Source organism: Cervus elaphus, chromosome 26 (assembly GCF_910594005.1).
Source record: "Cervus elaphus chromosome 26, mCerEla1.1, whole genome shotgun sequence".
Classification (NCBI taxonomy): domain Eukaryota; kingdom Metazoa; phylum Chordata; class Mammalia; order Artiodactyla; family Cervidae; genus Cervus; species Cervus elaphus.
This window is the reverse complement of record NC_057840.1, coordinates 32,315,189-32,336,028: the sequence shown is the minus strand read 5'-3', so window position 1 is coordinate 32,336,028 and position 20,840 is coordinate 32,315,189. Positions and strand designations below refer to the sequence as shown.

Genomic DNA, 20,840 nt, shown 5'->3' with positions numbered 1-20,840 from the left:
TGGCATTGGAGCCACCTTCAAAGACAAACGAGGAAAGAGAAACGGATGCAAAGATGGGTGAGGGGGTCATGGGTGAGAAAGGAAGAGACAAAAAACAAAGTTAAGAGAAATGGTAGTTTGAGGTCAGATAATCTCACCATTCACTTGGACTATTTTCATAGCACTGCACTCTGACACAAGCCTTCACAGTGTTTTCCCTGTAAGACCCAAGTTGAGGGTCAAGGGAAACTGTAGATTGGAAAAAGAATTACTTCCCCCACCAAAAAAAAAAAAAATCTTAGAAAACAAAGGAAATGTGGGGGCAGGAGCAGGGAAGATGAATTGTCTGTCACAGTCTTGATGATCTAAGACATACTTGAAGAGATGGTCTTGGGAAGTTGAACTTTTTCAAAAATTTTAATTCTTTAGTTGACTTTGACAACTGAGAACAGGTTCATGAAACTAAGAGTACACAAATATTAAGTGATGTACTTAAAACATCACAACAAAATAGCATCTTTTGGTCAAAGTAATTTTGATTCGGTTCTCTAGGTAGGCCAGGTGAAAAACATTTGTCTGGCCTGAACTTTCAGATGGCTCAAAAACTGAAAGAGTGGTGCACATCTTCAGAATACAAACTGATTTGAGGTTTCTGCTGACATTGTAGTGTTTATCTCCTCTGGCAGGAAGTCTTCCCTGAGGCAACTACAAAAATACCAGTTTGGTCTGATAGTATTGTTTTCCACGCTTGAATTGATAAAAATGGATATGGTGAAACTGTTCCATCTAGGTCCCAGGAGGCTCAGCGGTACAGAATCCACCTGCCAATGCAGGAGACACCAGAGACTCGAGTTCAGTCCCTGAGCTGGGAAGACCCCCTGGAGAAGGAAATGGCAACCCACTCCAGTATTCTTGCCTGGGAAATCCCATGGACAGAGGAGCCTGGTAGGCTACAGTCCAAGGTGTCGCAAAGAGTTGGACATGACAGAGCATGCACCTTTACCTTTATTTTAGGTCTGAAAAAGGGAGGAAAAGATGGAACAAACAGGACAAGATGCCTAGATGATGAATAAATGAAATTTATTGAATTGCCAGAAACTCACAGGATAGCATTTTACATTACTCGGAGTATCTAAATTCCAAGATAAGAATACCACATTTACTGGAAAAGAAGAAATAAGGAGAGATTCATTTCAGTATAATGCCATACACTTCATGAGTTCAGACCATAAGTGTACAAAAGAAAGTGTTGGGAACAAGGTTAGACTTTCATTCTTACATTCTGCTCCCCCACAAGTGTTTTGCTGCATGTCAACACTGTAAGGAAGATTAGAAATAAAACATCAAGTAAGAATATTAGGTTGCAGCATCAATTCTTCTCTTAATAACCTCTTAAAACAATGTTTCTCTTGAAACAATGCCTGTCAGCAGCAATCAAGGTAGATGTCTTAAGAGCAGCTTAATTGTCTCTATGCCTTATAATTCAAAATATAGAACTCAGTTTTAAAAGCATATGAAAGCTTTCTTAATGAGTCCCAACACAGATGTTTTCTCTGTTAATTGTGTAATTGGGGACTTTCCTTACATGCCCACGGTTCACTGTTTATACCCAAGAAATTTTCCTGAAATAAAACTGTTCCCTTGAAAAAGAAAGGCTGATGCTTTAAATTCCTATGTTTAGTGAAAGTAACAGTCCTGTACTTGAGAGTCCCTTGGACTGCAAGGAGATCCAACTAGTCCATCCTAAAAGAGATCAGTCCTGGGTGTTCATTGGAAGGACTGATGTGAAGCTGAAACTCCAATACTTTGGCCACCTGATGCGAAGAGCTGACTCATTGGAAAAGACCCTGATGCTGGGAAAGATTGAGGGCAGGAGGAGAAGGGGACAACAGAGGATGAGATGGTTGGATGGTATCACCAACTCGATGGATGTGGGTTTGGGTGGACTCCGCGGGTTGGTGATGGACAGGGAGGCCTGGCGTGCTGCGGTTCATGGGGTCGCAAAGAGTTGGACACGACTGAGTGACTGAACTGAACTGAACAGTCCTGTAATGTATTCAAGTTCAATTTGTCCTTCCCTGTATATTTATGGAGGTCTTGTAGCTGAGGCCATGGGCCTCGTGCATGTGGGGTGGGAAGAGACGGTGAGATTGAGCCCACAGTCAGCATGAGTTTATACCAGCTGATCAGACTGGTCTCTGATTTTTCCTGCTTATACCTCATCACTGCCGTTCCATTTCTGCTATGCCCACACTTGAGACCCCAATTTACGGGGTTGCTTTCCATCCTTCTCTTTGTCCAGTTTTAGCTTTTGCTGGTCCCTGGGCTGCCAACGCCCCTTCCCTTTGTTTGTCTATAGCTGGCCCATTGGTAGTGGCTCCTGCTCCAGGAGGGAGGGTCTTGCCTCCCACTTCCCCTGGGAACATCCAGTGACTCTTTCTCCTAAAACTCATCATACTGCATGCCTCTCCTTCCTTAATGGAAGAAACTTTCAGTTCCCTGAATGCAAGGACAACATTTCTTTTCTTTTCTATGTTTTTAATATTTATTTATCTGTTTGGTTGTGCTGGGTCTTAGTTGCTGCATGCGAACTCTTGGGGCTTCCCTAGTCACTCAGCAGTAAGGAATTCACCTGCCAATGCAGGAGACACAAGTTCAATCCCTGGGTCAGGAAGATCCCCTGGAGAAGGAAATGGCAACCCACTCCAGTATTCTTGCCTGGAGAATTCCATGGACAGAGGAGCCTGGCTAGCTATAATCCATGGGGTTGCAGAGTTGGACATGGCCTACGACTAAACCACCACCAGGGGAACTCTTAGTTGCAGCATTTGGGATTGTGTTCCCTGACCAGGGATCGAACCCTGGCTTCCCGCATTGGGAGCGTGGCGTCTCAGCCACTGGACTGTCAGGGAAGTCCCAAGAGCATTTCTTGTTCCCTGTAGAAGCCCCTGTCCTAGTGCAGGTCCTCAATATGTATGTATTTAATTGAACACAGTGGGATAGAGGGAGGAGAAATCAGCCAGAGCAGGGCTCTGACCTGAAAGTGTTACATTAGAGACACGGTGAGGCTGCCTCCAGGTGGTGCAGTGATAAAGACTCCACCTGCCAGTGCAAGAAGACACAAGAGATATGGGTTCGATCTCTGGGTCAGGAAGATCCCCTGGAGCAGGAAATGGCATCCCATTCTATTCTTGCCTAGAGAACCCCATGGACAGAGGAGTCTGGTGGGCTACAGTCTATGGTGTCGCAAAGAGTTGGACACAACTGAGCAAGAGGCTGCATCTGGATAGGAGCCAAACTGGGGGTTCAGACTGAGGCTTCTACAGAAATGTTTTTAAATGTCACTTTGAATACACATGATACCCTTCTCTCCAAGAACTTGAAGGGCTTTCCGTCACGGGTTTTGAACTTCCCAACAAACCAGGGGTGGGTGGGAACTGTCCCTACCCTGTAGATGGGAACATGGAGATTCCCCCTTCCCACCAGAGAGATTAAGGTCAGCGGGAAGGTCTGACACCCAGAGATCCTGAAATCCAGGCTGACACTTTCCCTGGAATGTGGTGTCCTCTGAAAGATGTTTATTATTTTTCTTTTTTCTTTCAGAACTCAATCAATCAAGAATAAGCTCTTGGGCTTATACTTCATAGTGGAGGCCAAGATAAAATATGGTGAACCATACTGTGCCCAGCTCTGCTGATCCAATTAAGGTATTGGCGTTTGCATATTAATTAGAGTGCTATAATATCCTGAGTTAACTATGAAAATCTGTTGCATTGCAGTTTGTTTTGGTTGTAAAAATTTTCCCTAGAAGCAAGAGGAGTAAATGAATGAGGTTTGACAAACCTATGGTTAACAGAGTATGGGGGGGGATAAACTGTGTGACTGGGATTGACGTATTCACACTACTATATATAAAATAGATAACTAATAAGGACCTAACTAATAAGGACTCAGAGCACAGGAAATTCTACTCAATACTCTGTCATGGCCTACATGGGAAAAGAATCTAAAAAGAGTGGGTATACGTATAAACTGATGCACTTTGCCGTCCAGCAGAAATTAACACAGCACTGTAAATCAACTATAGTCCACTAAAAATTTTAAAAAGAGGAAGAAAGAATAATGAATGAGGTTTGAGGACGTCAGGGGTGAGAAGCAGAGAGAAGGAAGGAAGGAAGTGCATGAGAGAATGGAGGGGTCAGAGGGGCCAGGCTCTGCTGTCTACAAGTCGTAAAACACATGGCCCAAAATAGCTACCCAGTCCTCCTTATCTAATTATGTCTAATTATATGTTCTTGGCCCCGGGGAAGTGGGAGATAGGCACATATCCCGGACAGTGCAGTGACAAGCCACTTAAGAAATGTGGTTGGAGACACAGCTCTTGTAGACGCGGTACACACCCCGCCACCCCCCATTCCAGCCACTGAGGATAATCCAGGATAATCCGCAGGTGTCCTCCTCCTCACCTGTTCACCAGCCCAGAGAACTCTGGCTAGCAGAGAGGCTAGGGAACTTCAGGGGAGACTTGCTTTCAAAGATAAGGCAGCAATTCCTCTTTGCTGCTTAGTAACTTGCTTCGCTGAATATCAGTCTCTTTACACTTCATTTGCAAGAGGCCCACTGCACAGCAGGAAAGTGCTTTGAAGGCTACACTCCTCTCCCAGCCCTGCAGACTGTTAGGCTTCCTAGGATGCAAACCCAGGCCTCCCTGGTTGCTGGCCCTCGGGGCCACGAGGTCAGCACAGACAGCATTCTCCTGTGAGCCTGTGAGGTCCTGTTATCCCCATGGGAAAAGCAGTGAGCAAAGAGCTGGTCAGATGGCTGATGGGGGAGGCCCAGGGTCTGGGGCTAGTCAGCAGATTGGCCCCGGGACTTAGAGCTCTGTCAACCCCAACTGTGAGCTCAGACGGGCCCGCCTTAGAGGAGGAATCTGAGAGCTACAGTAAAGTACAGTGACAAGATGACCTGTGCTAAGGGATCCCTGGGGAAGAGAATGCCCAGAATGTGCAGTTAGCAATTGAACAGAGGATCTAAACACATAAATTTGAGGTTTGCATTATTATCAAAAGGTCTTTGTAGGTGAAAGGGAAAAAAGCACAGATTTCTAAAATACCCACGAACATCAACCATGCAAGGTTTAGGAAATGAAATGGAGTGTTAAAAAGGTAGAGAAAGAGGCTGGTCCTAGCTTCGTGATGGCTCATTGGGTAAAGAATTTGCCTGCAATGCAGGAGATGCAGGAGACATGGGCTCAATCCTGAAGTCAGGAAGATCCCTTGGAGGAGGAAATGGCAACCTAGTATGCTTGCCTGAAAAATCCCATGGACAGAGGAGCCTGGCAGGCTACAGTCCCTGGGGTCGTAAAGAGTCAGACAGGACTTAGCGACTGTTAGGTAGCTAGAATAGGAAACAGGAGTCCAGAATGGCGGTGGCTAAAAGACAAGGAAGGGAAAAGCCCGCGAAAATAGAACAAAGGAAGGTCAGAGGAAGGTCCGAGGACCGGAGTGAGGACCTCAGGTAGAACAAACAGCACTCCTGGCTAGCCCAATTTATATGGGCAGGCCCAGGGGGAGGAAAAACATTTAAAAGAGGAGCCAAAGTGCACGCTCTCTCTCTCCTGCACGATGGGGCGCTCTCCTCTTCGCGTCTTTGGGTCGACATGCCCTCACGCCTTGAGGATGGATTTTCCTGCTATTATCTAAATAAAATAGAGCTATAACATGGAGCTGTAACACTGATTTGTCTAAGAGCTGTAACACAGTCTGTTCGAGACCTGAGAGCTATAACACGGTCTGCCCAAGACCCGAGAGCTGTGACACGCCGAGGGCTTTAATGTCCGTCACTCTAAATCTTTGTTGTGACGAGACAGAACCAAGGAGAATACACTCGCCTGACAGCGACTAAACATACGTGCGGCACACACAAAATACACATAATTCCACCTTTAAATTATTCAGAGTCCTGTGTGTGTGCAGGTTGTATAAAAATGTGCAGTGAAATATATCTGCTAAATATCCATCTCTTGTCTGTTTTGTTCCAATACAAAACATTTTTTTTAGAGAATTATAAGGTCAAGTGACTTCTCATTAAAAATAATTTCAAGTCTTCACAAGACTTGAGTAGTATTTTTAGAAAGAAATGAAGCTTTTGACCAAATATTTCAAATTTTGATCCCTCTACTGCAAAAATAAATGGATTAAAAATGTCTTTTGAAGGGCAATTACACTACCTTGGAAAAGAAGGTAGATTTTAAAGTAATTGTTTGTTAGAAGGAGACTAAGTACCCAAAAGAAATGAAAGAACCATTAAACTGGAAAATATCTTACCTTGAGAAGTTGAGGAAATGAACATGTCGGGTGAATAAATAGGGCTGTTCGGCAGTACTAATATTTTTAATCAGTTCCATCTATTAAAAAAAAAGTACACAATTAGCATATATAGGATTTAATTTACCAAGCTGTATTAAGCTAAAGGTTATCTCCCCAACTCTTTTTTTCCTTACTTACTACGTCTTGAACCAGGGCTAAACAGCTGTGTTTTGTGCAACATTTATGAACTTTACATAAGGCTCCTTACTAAATAAAATAAAGAAGCTCTCACAATGTGTAGTCCTGAATTTAGCTAACTGCCATCATGAAAACAAAGTGACAGTTTAAGTAATTTTAACTGGAGAAGTCAGTGTGTTGCTGTCCTGAAATGCAAGTAAGAAAATGCCTTTAATCCTCTCCTTTAAAGTCAAATCAAGACAAAGGTTAATTATTAGTTTACATTTCTATAATGCTCTTACTGGGAAAAACAGAGGCATTTGAAACTAGTTCTGCAGAATCGAAAAGTAGAAATAAAATGAGGCACTATCTCATTATTTTTCCCTTTGATTATAAAATTTACAAAGCAAGTATTTCAGAGGGAATACATAACATCCCCCCCCACTCCCCCCAAAAATGTTCTCAGGTTTTGGTGGGTGGTCATCTGAATTATTTATTTGCAGTTATCAGCAAGGCAAAAAGTAGTTTTAATTTGTATAAACTAACATTTACAGTCTTCTGGAACATGTCATGATACAGAAAATGTTTAGTAAAATCTGTTAGAAATTCCAAGCATTCTTACGACTCCCTGACTTCCTGAATTCCACTTTCCTTAGATTTTCTTATTTGCCCCATCAAAGCTGACACTCTGGAATTTTTAAGAAGCACATTGAAAATTGCTGCTTTGGACAGACATCAGAAGGGCAGCACTTCATATTTTATGAACTAGCTCAAGTTGAAAACTGGAAACAAAAACGGTCATTCATGTGTTAACTATAGTAGCAACAACAATAAAATCGGAGTCTGGAACTCTAGGTTTGTCTCAAGCGTGACGGAAACCTGGCCTGCCTTGTTCCCTCCTGTCTAGCTTGGAGCTGACACACGGAAATGCTCCATAAATATTTGTTAAATGAATTAATTCCAACGAGTCCACGACTTACAGATGGTTACACTAGGACGTCGTGGCCTAAACCCTTTCATTAGATATTCGTGCTCACAACGACTGTTTGAAGAAATGAAGTTGAATTTTAAAAGCAAATGACTTGCAGTTCATAACCCAGGGCTTCTGTTCGTCAGTGGCAGGTATGGGTGAATAATGGTCTGCCTGTCCCCAAGCTTGCGTGTAAAAGGAAATTGAATCCTGCTTCTTTATCTTCTGTTTATTCTTTACAAGCCCCCTGCATGCCCCAGTGCTTGTTTTTGGTTAATAAAACTTCCAGCTACCTTCACATTATGAATTTTGATTTTTGATAGATCTACCAGCGGAATTACTGATTGGGAGCACAGCTGAAGGTAACTGATCGCTGAGGTTGTCTGCTTAGAAGCATAACTGTGTGTATGTTTAAAATAGTGACCATTCAATGCCTTAATCTTTAGATTATTTTTCTTCAGCTATTTCTCTGTACACATAAGAGTAATATGAGAAAGCCCCCTAGGATTACACAAGACTGGAAAAATGGGTCAGAAGAAAACCTGTTTCCTTCACATATTCAACATTATATTACATTCTCTAAACACATGTCAGTGTGTTAAATTTAAGGGAAGAACAGTAGAGGTTAGATTTTGAGAGCAGTGTCATAATAGTCATAAAGCTGTCTATTTCATGAGGAAAAATGGATTAGTGATGACAATGCATAACTCTTTCTAGACATCTCTTTAAATAGAGAATAAAAGTTACTAATGCTTGCCTTTATCGCATTAGTACAGGGTAGTCAGACTGTACATCTCAGCTTTCATGAATTTTGTCCTGCACATGAAATAGAAAAACCCACATGAAGTACCACAATCTTCGGTCCACGGCATCATGTTCACGGTTTGTGAAGACAGTGTCATTTGACCATCTTCACAAACGCTGTGTGTGCTAAATTGCTTCAGTCGTGTCTGACTCTTTGCGACCCTATGGACTGTAGCTCACTAGGCTCCTCTGTCCACGGGATTCTCCAGGCAAAAATACTGTGGTGGGTTGCCACGCCCTCCTCCAGGAGATCCTCCCGACCCAGGGATCAAACTCACGTCTCTTAGATCTCCTGCACTGACCGGCGGTTCTTTACCACTAGTGCCACCTGGGAAGCCCTCATAAATGCTAACCTTCCCCATTTCGAGTGACAAGGAACTGTCTTCTGAGCCCCTGCTGCCCATCACCTGAGTTCCCCCATTGCTGCCAGCAGCCTACCTTTCTCTCACCTGGGTCTTATCTGCATGAGTGGCAAAGACACTACTTAAAATGATCACAGACACTAACTTTCCTTTGCCTTGGCTTGTGCGGGACCACTGCTAGCCTTTATTTTGATTCCACTGAATTCATTCATTCATTCAGCATTTATTGGGTGCTTACCAAGCCCTGGAGATCAAAACCTGAATGAAATCAATGGGAGGACATAGAAAGACAAGACAGTGGAATATGTCCTAATGGTGTCCCTAAATCTACGCTGGCCAAAACCACACTCTTGATCCTCGTCCATCTTTACTCCTTTCCAGTTAATGGTTCTCTCCATATCCTCACATTTGATTTGGGTCTTTCCTGGACTCCCATATTCAATCCCTTGCTGAGTCAAGTTAATTTTATCTTTACTATCTCCCTCAATTAACTCTCAAGATCCCATATCCTATAGCCAGTCAAACTAGACTCCTCCATATTCCTTCCATACACCATGTCCAAGACTGACCATGTCCAAACTCAGGCTCAAGATTCTTCTTCTAGAATGTTCTTCCTCTTCTCTCTGCATGTCCACATTCTAATCACTCTTTACAACTAGCTAAAATGCTTGCCGCCTCCAGGTAGCCTTTCTGAAGTTCTCCTTTCGTTCAACAATCTTTGATTTTCAACTATGTCAGGCTGTGTGCCACTCTGGATTGTGGCTTTAAAGATAAAATATTTGGTTCTTGCTCTTCAGGAAGCTCAGAGACTTGTGGAAGAAGTGGATGAGCAGGCGGGTATATCATCATGTGATAATGATCATGGGGTAGAAAGCATGGAGGTGAGATGCCTGTCCCAACCTGCAGATGGACAGGTAATGCTTCTGTAAGGAGGTGCTTCTCAGTGGTTTCCAAGGATACACAGGAGTCAATAAGAGAAGAAAGGGACTCACAGCATGGCAGAAAGAGTGAACAGCAGATGCAAAGGACAAAACACAAAAATGACTTGGCTATTAAAACTGCCAGGCAGTCAGGCACGGAATCAGCAAGGCAGTAGACAAGACTATAGAAGAAGGTAGGAACTGGGTAACTGAGGGTCTTGCAGGTCTCATGAAGGATTTCGACATTTATCCTCTGGGCAATCCACAGCCAGAAAGGATTTTTTTTTCTTCTCTCAGATCTAAGGTCAGGTAGAGGATGTGAAGAAGAGAGTAAGGATTAGAAGCAGAAAGTTTAGTGAGGAAGACAGCAATCTCAACAAGAAATGATGAGGTCATGGACTCATCACTTCTCAGCGTGGTTCCCACACCAGCCACGTCAGCATCACCTGGACGCCTGTTTATGTTGTTTAGTCCCTACTAAGTCACGTCTGACTCCTTTGCTACCGCATGGACTATAGTACGCCAGGCTCCTCTGTCCATGTGCTTTCCCAGGCAAGAATACTGGAGTGGGTTGTCATGCATTCCCCAGAGAATCTTCCTGACCCAGGGATTGAACTCGTGTCTTCTGCATTGGTAAGGAGATTCTTACCACCGAGACACCATGCAAGCCCAGGACATGTGTTTGATAAGAATGCAAATCCTCGGGCCTCATTTCACACCTATGGAATTAGAAGAAACTCTGAAGGCAGGGCCCATTAATCTGCGTTTTTAACAAGCATGCCAGGAGAGTCTAAAGCTCAACAGTTTCAGAACCAAGGAATGAAGTTCATGGAAGTGAAAACAGATGGAGATTTGGGTACATTAAAGAGGGAGAATGTGCTGAGCCTTGCAGCAGCTGGCAACAGAAAGAAAGGAGAGGGCGTGGTCAATGGGGCTTCCGTCTTAGCCCTGGCTGGGGCCTGAACATGTGGTGGTACCCATTCATGGAGATGGGAACCACTGCAGGAGGAAGCAATCTGCCTCCAGAAGGGAGGGGAAATGGGTTTGGTTTTGAACATCATTGGCTAGAGATGACATTGCCTTTATCTTCCTGCAGCACTCCGAGAATTTCCCAGGACATGCTCCATTTACATTACATTATAGCTGGGTTTGTGTCCTGGCTTTGAACCAGATTGAAAGCTCCTTGAGAGTGGTGGTCAGGTTTTATTTATCCCCCAGAAAGCCAAGCCCAGGTGCCTACATAGAACACATACCCGTAACTGTTTACTCAACAAAGTACTCCCTTTGGGGGCTTCCCGAGTGGCGTTAGTGGTAAAGAACCCACCTTCCAATGCAGGAGATGCAAGAGATGTGGGTTCAGTCTCTGGGTGGGGAAGATCCCTCGGAGGAGGGCATGGCACCTTATTCCAGGATTCTTGTCTAGAGAATCCCATGGACAGAGGAGCCTGGTGGGCTACAGTCCACAGGGTTGCAAAGAGTGGGACACAACAGAAGTGACTTAGCATGCATGCACAGACCCCCGTTAGAAAAACATTTTTGGAGTTAAGATATATACAGTTCACTGAAGACAGAATTATCATTGAGGCAGTGAATTTAGCCTTTCTGGGACAATTTGTGCATTCATTACCGTGATGTCACGTGGAGCTAACCGTTTTACTATTTCACCATCTAGGATGTAACACAAAAAACAAACTATCGTTTTCTGAGTGTTTTCCAGGCTATCACTGAATCAAGATGTTCTTTATGTACATACTGTCATTTCATCTTCAAATGACTCCATGAGTTAAATATCATTCGGGGTTTACGGGTTAAGAAACTGAGGCACAGAAAAGCTGCAGAGATTGCTTATGATCTCACCACTACAAGAAGGTGGAGCCAGGATTTAAACCCAAGTCTACCTGACACCAAAAATCCTGCTGCTTATCACTATGCTGCCATCTCCTCACCATTCCCACTGCTTTTTGATATGTATATAACCTGTTAAAATGGGAGGAAGGGGTCGGTTAGCAAAATAACTCTGGAGACTAAAGAAGGTTTATGAAGATACGAATTTTCTGTCTTTTATGTGATGGGTTGAAAAATCAAAAGAAAGTTCTAACAGATGGAAAAGCATTAAAAGTAATAAAAATAAAAGCATCAAAATATCAGAGAGAATATTTTTTAAAGTTCTCAGTGGGAAAATAGTGTAACAAGCCAAGAATGAATTTAAAATACTACAAATAAAAAGAATGAAAAATAACTCCGTAATGGAATGGATCTAAAAGAAGAAATTGAATCACAGCACATCTGAGAATGAGATAGAACTGAAGTTTAGAAAAAGAGGCAAGAATCAAACAGAATTTATAATGCAGAGGATGTGCCAGGCAGTAGCTTTTAATCTTTTGCTTTCAACCTAACTGGCTGAGATGACAGAGCAGAAAACCCTTACCTGCAATTCTATAAACACAGCTAGTTCGTACAAGACTTCCTTGGGAGATGCTTGTCAGCAGTAACTAACAGAGCATTGACCCTACTCTGATCTGAGTTCTTGTGTCACTTGTAAACAACTAGATGTCCCATAATTTTGCACAACATCTTAAATGAAAGAAAAGACATGCTTTTACACATCAAAGCCAAATAAGGAGTAGCTCAGAGGAGAATTCCTTGGTCCTTTAACCTCAGAGGGCAGAAGGATGACTGTGGGACCTGGTTACCTTTCCCTCTTCCTCCTGCATGAAGAAAGCCCCTCTTGAAGGAGGTAGGATGGTCCTCCCACCTTCAGCTCCTTGCTAAGGAGTCGGTACAACACACGTCTGCAATAAAGAAGACGACCACCAGGGGGAACAAGGATGTGAACAAGGCAAGGAGGCTGCATCTGAACGGAGAAAATCAATCTTGTGGCTACAACTAGAACCAGAGGAGAAAATGTTTTAAATTTTCAGAGTTCGTGGCTTCTTCCTTTCCCCCTCTTTTCTCTGCACTGAGTTTTCATTAGCAGACTCAGATTTTTGTCTGTAGGACTCCAAGATAAGACCTTATTGCAGAACTGGGTGAACTTAGCCCTGTGACATGGAGATGGACTCAGCTAATCTTTTTGGTTTGACTCCAAAGTCTGGTTGGAGCAGCTCTGATGCCTGTGGACACATCCCTCCTACTCTAAGGCCAGGGAACTCTGAGGGTCATTCTAAGGAGACTTTTCTAAAACATCTCAAGCAACAGTTAGGCTTCTGGGATAAATGTGCAGGCTTCTGACACTATGTCTTCAGAGATTTGAGGGATTCTCAGGTGAAAGAGTGGAGAAAGCAATGGCACCCCACTCCAGTACTCTTGCCTGGAAAATCCCATGGACGGAGGAGCCTGGTAGGCTGCAGTCCATGGGGTCGCTAGGAGTTGGACATGACTGTGACTTCACTTTCACTTTTCACTTTCACGCACTGGAGAAGGAAATGGCAATCCACTCCAGTATTCTTGCCTGGAGAATCCCAGGGACAGGGAAGCCTGGTGGGCTGCCGTCTATGGGGTCGCACAGAGTCGGACACGACTGAAACGACTTAGCAGCAGCAGCAGCAGCAGCAGGTGAAAGAGGAATTTTTCTTGTTTAGTGGAGTATTCCCTTTAATTAAAGGAAAATTTTCTAATAATTAGAGCCTTTCACGCAATGATTCTTCACTAGAATTGTGCCTGAGCATCTCCTAGGGAGTTTCCTGCTCCCCTACAAGATACAAATACCTGGGCACCACCATTAAGAGTATAACTCAGTATTTCATAGTAGGACCTAGAAACGTGTGTGTGAAAAGCTCCTGAGAATATTCTGATGCCCATGATGGTTAAGAACCATTTTTTACTGACCTCCCATTGCCCATGAATAATATTCTATCTCCTTAGCCTAGCATTCAAGGTTCTTTGGGATTTGACCCCAGTTCATTTTCAATTCTTATTCTCCCACATCTTCTTGAGCATTTGGTTTTTTTCCTTTTTAAGGGGGTGATAATACTTTCCTAATAATGTTGCTTAAAGGATAAAAATAAGATGCACAAACATCTAGCATGCTGTCTGATGCTCAGTATACAGCAATAACCGTAGGTCCTCAATGAATATTCATCACAACAAATAAACAGTGGTGGGACCGGCCTCAAAAATGAATGAGTCAACCTTTGCCTTTTAACAGAGGCCAGTTGACTCTGCCTTAGGGAAGTCTGGGAGGAATCCCAGTGGCCCGGAGACAGTTTCCAAGTCTAATGTGATTTCTTTAGGTGGGTTTTCTCCTCTAGAGTTGCAATGCTTTGTAGTCACAGTCAGACATGAACTGTGCAGTGGGTGAGAACAGTGGGGAAGGGAAGTTAAAACACCATAAAGAAATTCCGTTTCTGACAAAGAGGGTACAGCACTCTAGAACACACTGACATAGGGGCTGTATCTACTGTTCTTTGAATACTTTTCAAGATTTTAGTCATTTGAATGGCTAGTGAATAGAGTCACTGCAGATGTGGAGTTTATAGTGAAAGAGTAGCCTTTACTAGTATGACGGATGGGAGTGTGTAGGCTGGTCCGCCAGCTCTAAACTGTGACTCAGAGTCTGTGGGATGCAATTGAGAGCCTCAAATGCTCATAAAGAGTCCCCTGGCCAACTCAGACTGGGACACTCCAGGTGAAAGCCGATTAAACAGGCATTTTTGTCTTGTTTTTAATTAAAAGAATTCTCAGTACTCTTGCCTGGAAAATCCCGTGGACGGAGAAGCCTGGTAGGCTGCAGTCCACGGGGTCGCTAAGAGTCGGACACGACTGTGACTTCACTTTCACTTTTCACTTTCACGCATTGGAGAGGGAAATGGCAACCCACTCCAGTGTTCTTGCCTGGAGAATCCCAGGGATGGAGGAGCCTGATGGGCTGCCATCTATGGGGTCGCACAGAGTCGGACACGACTGAAGTGATTTAGCAGCAGCAGCAGCAGTCTTTAAAATGTGAATATTGTTGTGACTTTCCTAGAGGGGGACAAGGAGACAGCATTTCCCAAATTTTAAAAATCATGATATTTTCATTTTTTTTCCCAATGTCTTAGGAGACTTAATTTCTCAGGAACGCATTTAGGGAAATGCTGATATGATGGTTTCGACAAGGATCCTTAACCCTGATAGCTCAGTGGTAAAGAATCTACTTGCCAATTCAGGAAACACAAGTTCAATCCCTGGATCGGGAAGACCCCCTGGAGGAGGAAACGGCAACCCACTCCAGTATTCTTGCCTGAAAAATCCCATAGGCAGAAGAGCCTGGCAGCTACAATCCACGGGGTCACAAAACAGTCAGACATGGCTTAGCAACTAAACAACCACCTTAACTCTGAAACTCCTGTGGCGCTTGATCAAAAATAAAAATAAAAACTTTTCTGGACTCTACCCCAGAATCTCCAGGAGAAGGGCCACAGCAACTACATACTCAAAAGGCTGTGCTGGGGATTCCCTGGTGACTCAGTGGTAAAGAATCTGCCTGCCCATGCAGGAGACACGGGTTCGATCCCTGACCCAGGAAGATCCCACAAGCCGCGGAGCAACTAAACCCATGCATCACAACTACTGAGTCTGTATTCTAGAGCCTGGGAGCCGCAACAAGAGAAACTGCCACAAAGAGAAACTCACACACCACAGCTAGAGAGCAGCCCTTGCTCGCCAAAACTAAAGAAAAGTCCTCAGCAAGGAAGACTCAGCACAGACAAAAATATATACAAAAAATAAACATTTTTGTTTGTTTGTTTTAAAAAGATCCTTCTGTGCAGCCAGAGCAGATAGCCACTGCATTAGGAGGGTGGCTCCTGAGTTCAGGAGGGTCCAAGTCCAAGCCCAAGTGCCACGGACAGTCACTATTATATTTGGGAAGTGACTTTATCTGGTTGTCTTAGTTTTCTCATCCATAAAATAGGAAATCGTACCCACTCACTGGTCTAGTTTTAGGTCCAAATGAGTTAAATGAAATAATAAAGTAAAACAATTAGCACAGAGCAGGTGCCGCTATTTCAGTTTGGAATCCTCCATAGCTTCAGCACGGACTTCCCTAGTGGCTCAGTGGTAAAGAATCCACCTGCAAAGCAGGAGACGTGGGAGACATAGGTTCATTCCCTGGGTCAGGAAGATCCCCTGGAGGAGGAAATGGCCACCCTCTCCAGTATTCTTACCTGGAGAATCCCATGGACAGAGGAGACTGGGGGCTACAGTCCATGGGGTGGCAAAGAGTCAGACATGACTAAAGTGATTGAACATACACACAGCTTCAGTATAAATAAAAATAGGAAATGTATTTGCTTTCTCCATCTTTTAGGTTCATATGCCAACAGTTTTTGCCCTTCCCCAACAGGAATGAAATCATTTTGAATTCTTATGTCTGTGATATGCCTCTGACATATTTGCTTTTATTATCCTCAGAGCAGCATTCTGAAAGATAGGGTTAGACCATTAACAAAGATGGGTATGAGCCTTTTGAAAATCACACCTCCTGCCTTCTGGAAAATGGTTCTTTATCTTTTAGGTTGTACATGATCTCCATTTTCCAAAAAAGTATCTAAACTAGCCCAAGCGATTTAAATCTGGTTTTAGAGCATAAATCAAATGATGTCATCCTGAGTTCCCATTATATGCCCTGCAAAAGGTCCAACATTTGGCCAGCACCAGCTGTCCATGTTCTTCTGTGGAGGCAGAGTTTTCTAAAATATTAACTTCAAAGGCATTTCTATTTCTTATAAGGGCAGATGTAATGGGATTTTTATTGATGTTGTAACATTTGCTGTTTCCATGTTCTCTTTCCTTTTTAATAATCCCTTCAGTGTCTTATTCCATGAAATAGATTTTTTAAAATCTAGTACTCAGTGGGTTTGTGTATGTACATGTGTGTGCATGTGTGCGTGTGTGAGATGACAGCTACCCTCCAGGGAGAAATGTATGCGTGAATTTGACTCTAGCCCAGAGAGATGCCATTGTGTATGGATGCAATGATACAGATGATTCCAGTCTCCAGTCTCATAAGTGATTACTTTTCCAAAGTTCATTTGTAAGTCAGTAGTTTGGAACTTGGAACACATTTTCTCATAAAAGAAATGTTCGACATGGTGGAGAGAGTCCCGGGCCAGCCCACAAGAGTCCATTTAACTCGTACTGTACCAAAGCAGACTTGTCATTAACTCCAGAGAACAATGTTGCCATGGGAACTACATTTTCAGAGTTCTACTCTTTCATGTTAAGAACCACTGACTATAAAATTTTAACTCATCTCCTAAATCACATACCCCCCTTTCCTTTAATAAATTACCAAGAAAAGGGAGCTATTCACACCACAGATTATTTCTTGAATATATTAGGTTAAAATAAAATTTTTTTCTCTACTTGTTTCATGCACTTTGAATCTTTAGAAAAAGGATGTATGTAACAAAGAAAAAGAGATTCTTTAAACATTCTTGAGACTTGATTTCAAGTCTTCTTTGAACTACTTCAAACTTGGTTTCTTGTCCTGGCGTTTCCTGGCTCTCCTTGTATGCCACAGCCCAGTCAGCTAGCTACAGAGAAGCAGCTGTCACTATCCTTATGCTTGTTTTTACATCAAAATTGTTTGTTTGCTTTTTCTACCGTATCTATACCTTTCCCTTCTGTTTTTTTTTTAAACTTGCCTTATAATTTAATAGGAATCTGCAATAACTAAGTAATGAAGTATATTCTAGGTCACACTGACCACAGGAATCAGAAATGTTTCAACTAATCATACACAGATCATGGCAGAAGTTGTATAAATATATCACAGGATCACAGGGCTGGAAAGAACCTTAAAAGATTGTCTATTCTCTGGCTTCCAGACAAGCCAATCATTCCAAACAGATGAGAACTAACCTCTGTTTTAGAAGAAAGGATGACTTTGGCTTTAACCCTTTCTAAAAGACTTAACAATTTGTGTACCATTAGTAAAGTAATCTTCATTTTTCATCTAAGTCCTTCCCTTTACAGTTCATCATAGAAAACAAAATAGGCTGATTTTTTTTTTTTTTAAATTCCAGAGTGTATTCAAATATCTTATTTTGTGCTTGTTTTTCTAGGGCCTTCCTGAACATCTTAGTGTCTAATATTCTCATTACTTTGCTCCCTCTGGGTTTTTACACTTTTCTGCAGTGGAAACTAAAGTCCAGATACTATACTTTGTTAGGCTTTAAGAACTGAGCATAATTTCCATACATAGGAACGTTTAAGTCTAATCTGATAGCTGACTGAAAGACTCAAAAGAAAACCAAATTTTATATTTATAATAACATTGCAATAGAATAGGCTATTTATTATAGTTGCTCTCTTTCAGGGAGTAAAAAGGGCATAACCAGCCCTAATTATATTTGTTCTTCAATCAGATAAGGAAATCAGAGAACCTACACCCATGAAAATTACTGATAAAATGTGATATCTTAAAATGTCACTAAATATAATTTTTCTATTGAGCACCTACTACAGAACTTGTAAGTGAAAAAGTGAAAGTGAAAGTTACTCAGTCATGTCTGAGTCTTTGTGACCCCATGGACTGTATAGCACATGGGATTCTCCAGGCTAGGATACTGGAGTGGGTAGCCGTTCCTTTCTCCAGGAGATCTTCCCAACCTAGGGATCGAACCCAGGTTGCCCACATTGCAGGCGGATTCTTTACCAGCTGAGTCACAAGGGAAGCCCAAGAATACTGGAGTGGCTAGCTTATCCCTTCTCCAGCAGATCTTCCTGACCCAGGAATCAAACTGGGGTCTCCTGCATTGCAGGCAGATTCTTTACCAACTGAGCTATCTAATCTCAACACTTTTTTTTGTTTATTGCTTATTATTTAGACTTGTTACTCAGAGACCCTTTGATGGAAGTTTTCAAAGAAATGGGCATTTTGATCTCTATACTGTGGAAGACAGTAAACATACAGACATTATAGAAAATACTGCTGGCAGCATTACACTCTCAAAACAGTCCTACCATCCCCTGTGACGAGAGACAGGAAGCCTATTGCATATTCCCTGTGTGTGTGTGAGGTTTTGAATGCCTGGAAGGTGAAGATCGTGTAAGAAAGTAGACATGGTATTAGGGTCTCACCCTAGTAAACCATGCACCTTGTTTATTCCTCAAATTTACCTAGTCACTGAGTGGTGTGATGGTTAAATTTCATGTGTCAATTTGACTGGCCAATGGATGCCCAGATTAAGCAACATTTCCTGGTGTGTCTGTGAGGGTATTTCTGGATGAGATAAGCACTTGAATCAGTGGACTCAGTAGATTTCCCTCCCCAGTGTGGGTGGGCCTCATCCAATCCCTTGAAGGCCTGAGTAGAACAAAATGAGAAGAAGGAGGAAGTGATTTTTTTTTCCTGCTTCATTGACTAAGCTGAGACATCTCATATTATATTCTCCTGCCCTTACATCATGGGATTTACATCATGGGCTCACCTGCTTCTCAGGCCTTCACACTCGGGCTCAAGCTCAGTCTTACCAATGGCTCTGCTGGGCCTTCAACTTGCAGACGGCAGAGCGTGGGACTTCTCAGCCTCAGTAATTGCATATGCCAGTTCCTCATAGTACATCTTTCCGGTCTGTCTGTCCCTCTATCCATGGATATCTGTCTATCTTTCGATGGATATATCTCCATCCCACTGGTGCTGTTCTCTGAAGAGCCCTGACTTATCGCTGCTGCTGTTTAGTCACTTCAGTCGTGTCCGACTCTGTGGGACCCAATGGACTGCAGCCCACCAGGCACCTCTGTCCAGGGAGATTCTCCAGGGATCGAACCCAGGTCTCCTGCATTGCAGGCAGATTCTTTACCATTGAGCCACCAGGAAAGCCTGCCCTGACTTATACTGGTGGCTATTCACTCATTCTAAATACCTAAGAGGACCAAAGCAACTTTTTGAGACCAAGCTAACAAACCTGACCCTGTAAAATGACCATGAGAGCACTAGGCCTAACTTGTCTACACTGGCAAAGCATCAACGGAGACTCTCAACCCTATTCTGGTGTCAGCTTACCAAGTGGAATCTGTCTTCCCAGCCTCCTGGCAGAACCCAGCACTCCTGCTCTGCCACCAGCATGTCCCTGTCAGCCGTCTTAGGGCAGATTTGTTCCCAGGAGTGGGGGTAATTCTTGTGCTGTCACTGAATAGGCCAAGAGCTGTTTTGGTGCCTCAAGATCCCCTGAAATTACCATAATAGAAAGCTCGTGCCCCCATCAACCAGATTCCTGGCCCACCGAGGATTTTCTCTTTATTATAACCATAAAAACTTAGGACATTTGTGAGAAAATGCAAAGGAATATTAAAATCAAGTTTTCTTATTTTTGCTCCCAAGATGTCAGCGTTACCTATAGCTCAGTGGTGTAACTATGTGAGATTTAAGCATTGCTAGTTTTAGCTAAACAGACAATGACCATGTACTCTGTCGTTCATTGGTCTTAATAAAAGTATCCCTTCAGGGAAACTTCCTGTTTTACAGACTTCTGTCAGAACCCTCAACTTAAATTTCCTTCCACACTCTGGCAAAAATACAGTATGATATTGTAACTCTGGTATTCATTAGTTAGGGGTAAAAGGGTGCTCCGGAAGGCACCCATTAATTGTGCAAATGAAGCAAAGACAACTTACTTGCTCGTTCTTAGTAAGCCTGGTTTTGTTGTGAATGTCTGACGTGACCAAATTGAATCCATGCTTCTCTGACAAGATTCTCAGAAGCAAGACGACGGTCCGACTCCCACACTTGCCCACTCTGTTGTATACCACCTGGCTCGGGAAAGGTAGCACCTGGGAAAGAACGAGAGAGCAGATGAGAGGCTTTGGGATTAAAATACTTAGGGTTCTTCCCTCAATTTCAGAATAATAAACATTTGATCAAACTCGCAAAGAGTCAGACACGGCTTAGCAACTGAAGAAAAACAACAAAGGAGAAGGGCCCATACGAAGCTAACGAGAATGGAAACGATGAACTGGGATTCTTCTTCACAGTATAACGTGAGAGAAACGTTGGACTCCTCCATCTACGCTGATACTTAAAGCTGGTAAAATTTCATGCCCTCTAGAATATTGATTGTGAAGTCACTGTTGTCTTTTTCTTCAGAACAAAATATGTAAATATGTGCTTTAATGAAAATATTCTTTTGCAAGTTATATTTTATTAGAACAATATGTAGAGTGCTTGGGAGAAATAATAGTAATTTCAAAAATCGAGACATAATTTAAAAGCAATAAAATTCACCCTTTAACGTGTACAATTCAATGAGTTTCAGTATATTCACAGAGTTATGAACCAATACCACTACTTCATTCCAGAGCACTGGAAAAGAAACTCCCCAAAGAAACTCCATAC

General features: G+C 42.8%; 1 protein-coding gene across 1 annotated transcript in view; it reads right to left on the bottom strand.

Annotated features, from left to right (window-relative positions):
* The window catches only part of UST (uronyl 2-sulfotransferase), a 301,747-nt gene that overhangs the window by 97,146 nt on the left and 183,761 nt on the right, over positions 1 to 20,840 (bottom strand). The window contains exons 3-4 of the mRNA XM_043888418.1: positions 20,123 to 20,278; positions 6,306 to 6,385 (exon numbers count right to left, since the gene is read on the bottom strand). Of these exons, the coding sequence (XP_043744353.1) occupies positions 6,306 to 6,385; positions 20,123 to 20,278 (236 nt within the window). The remainder of the gene's footprint in view (positions 1 to 6,305; positions 6,386 to 20,122; positions 20,279 to 20,840) is intronic.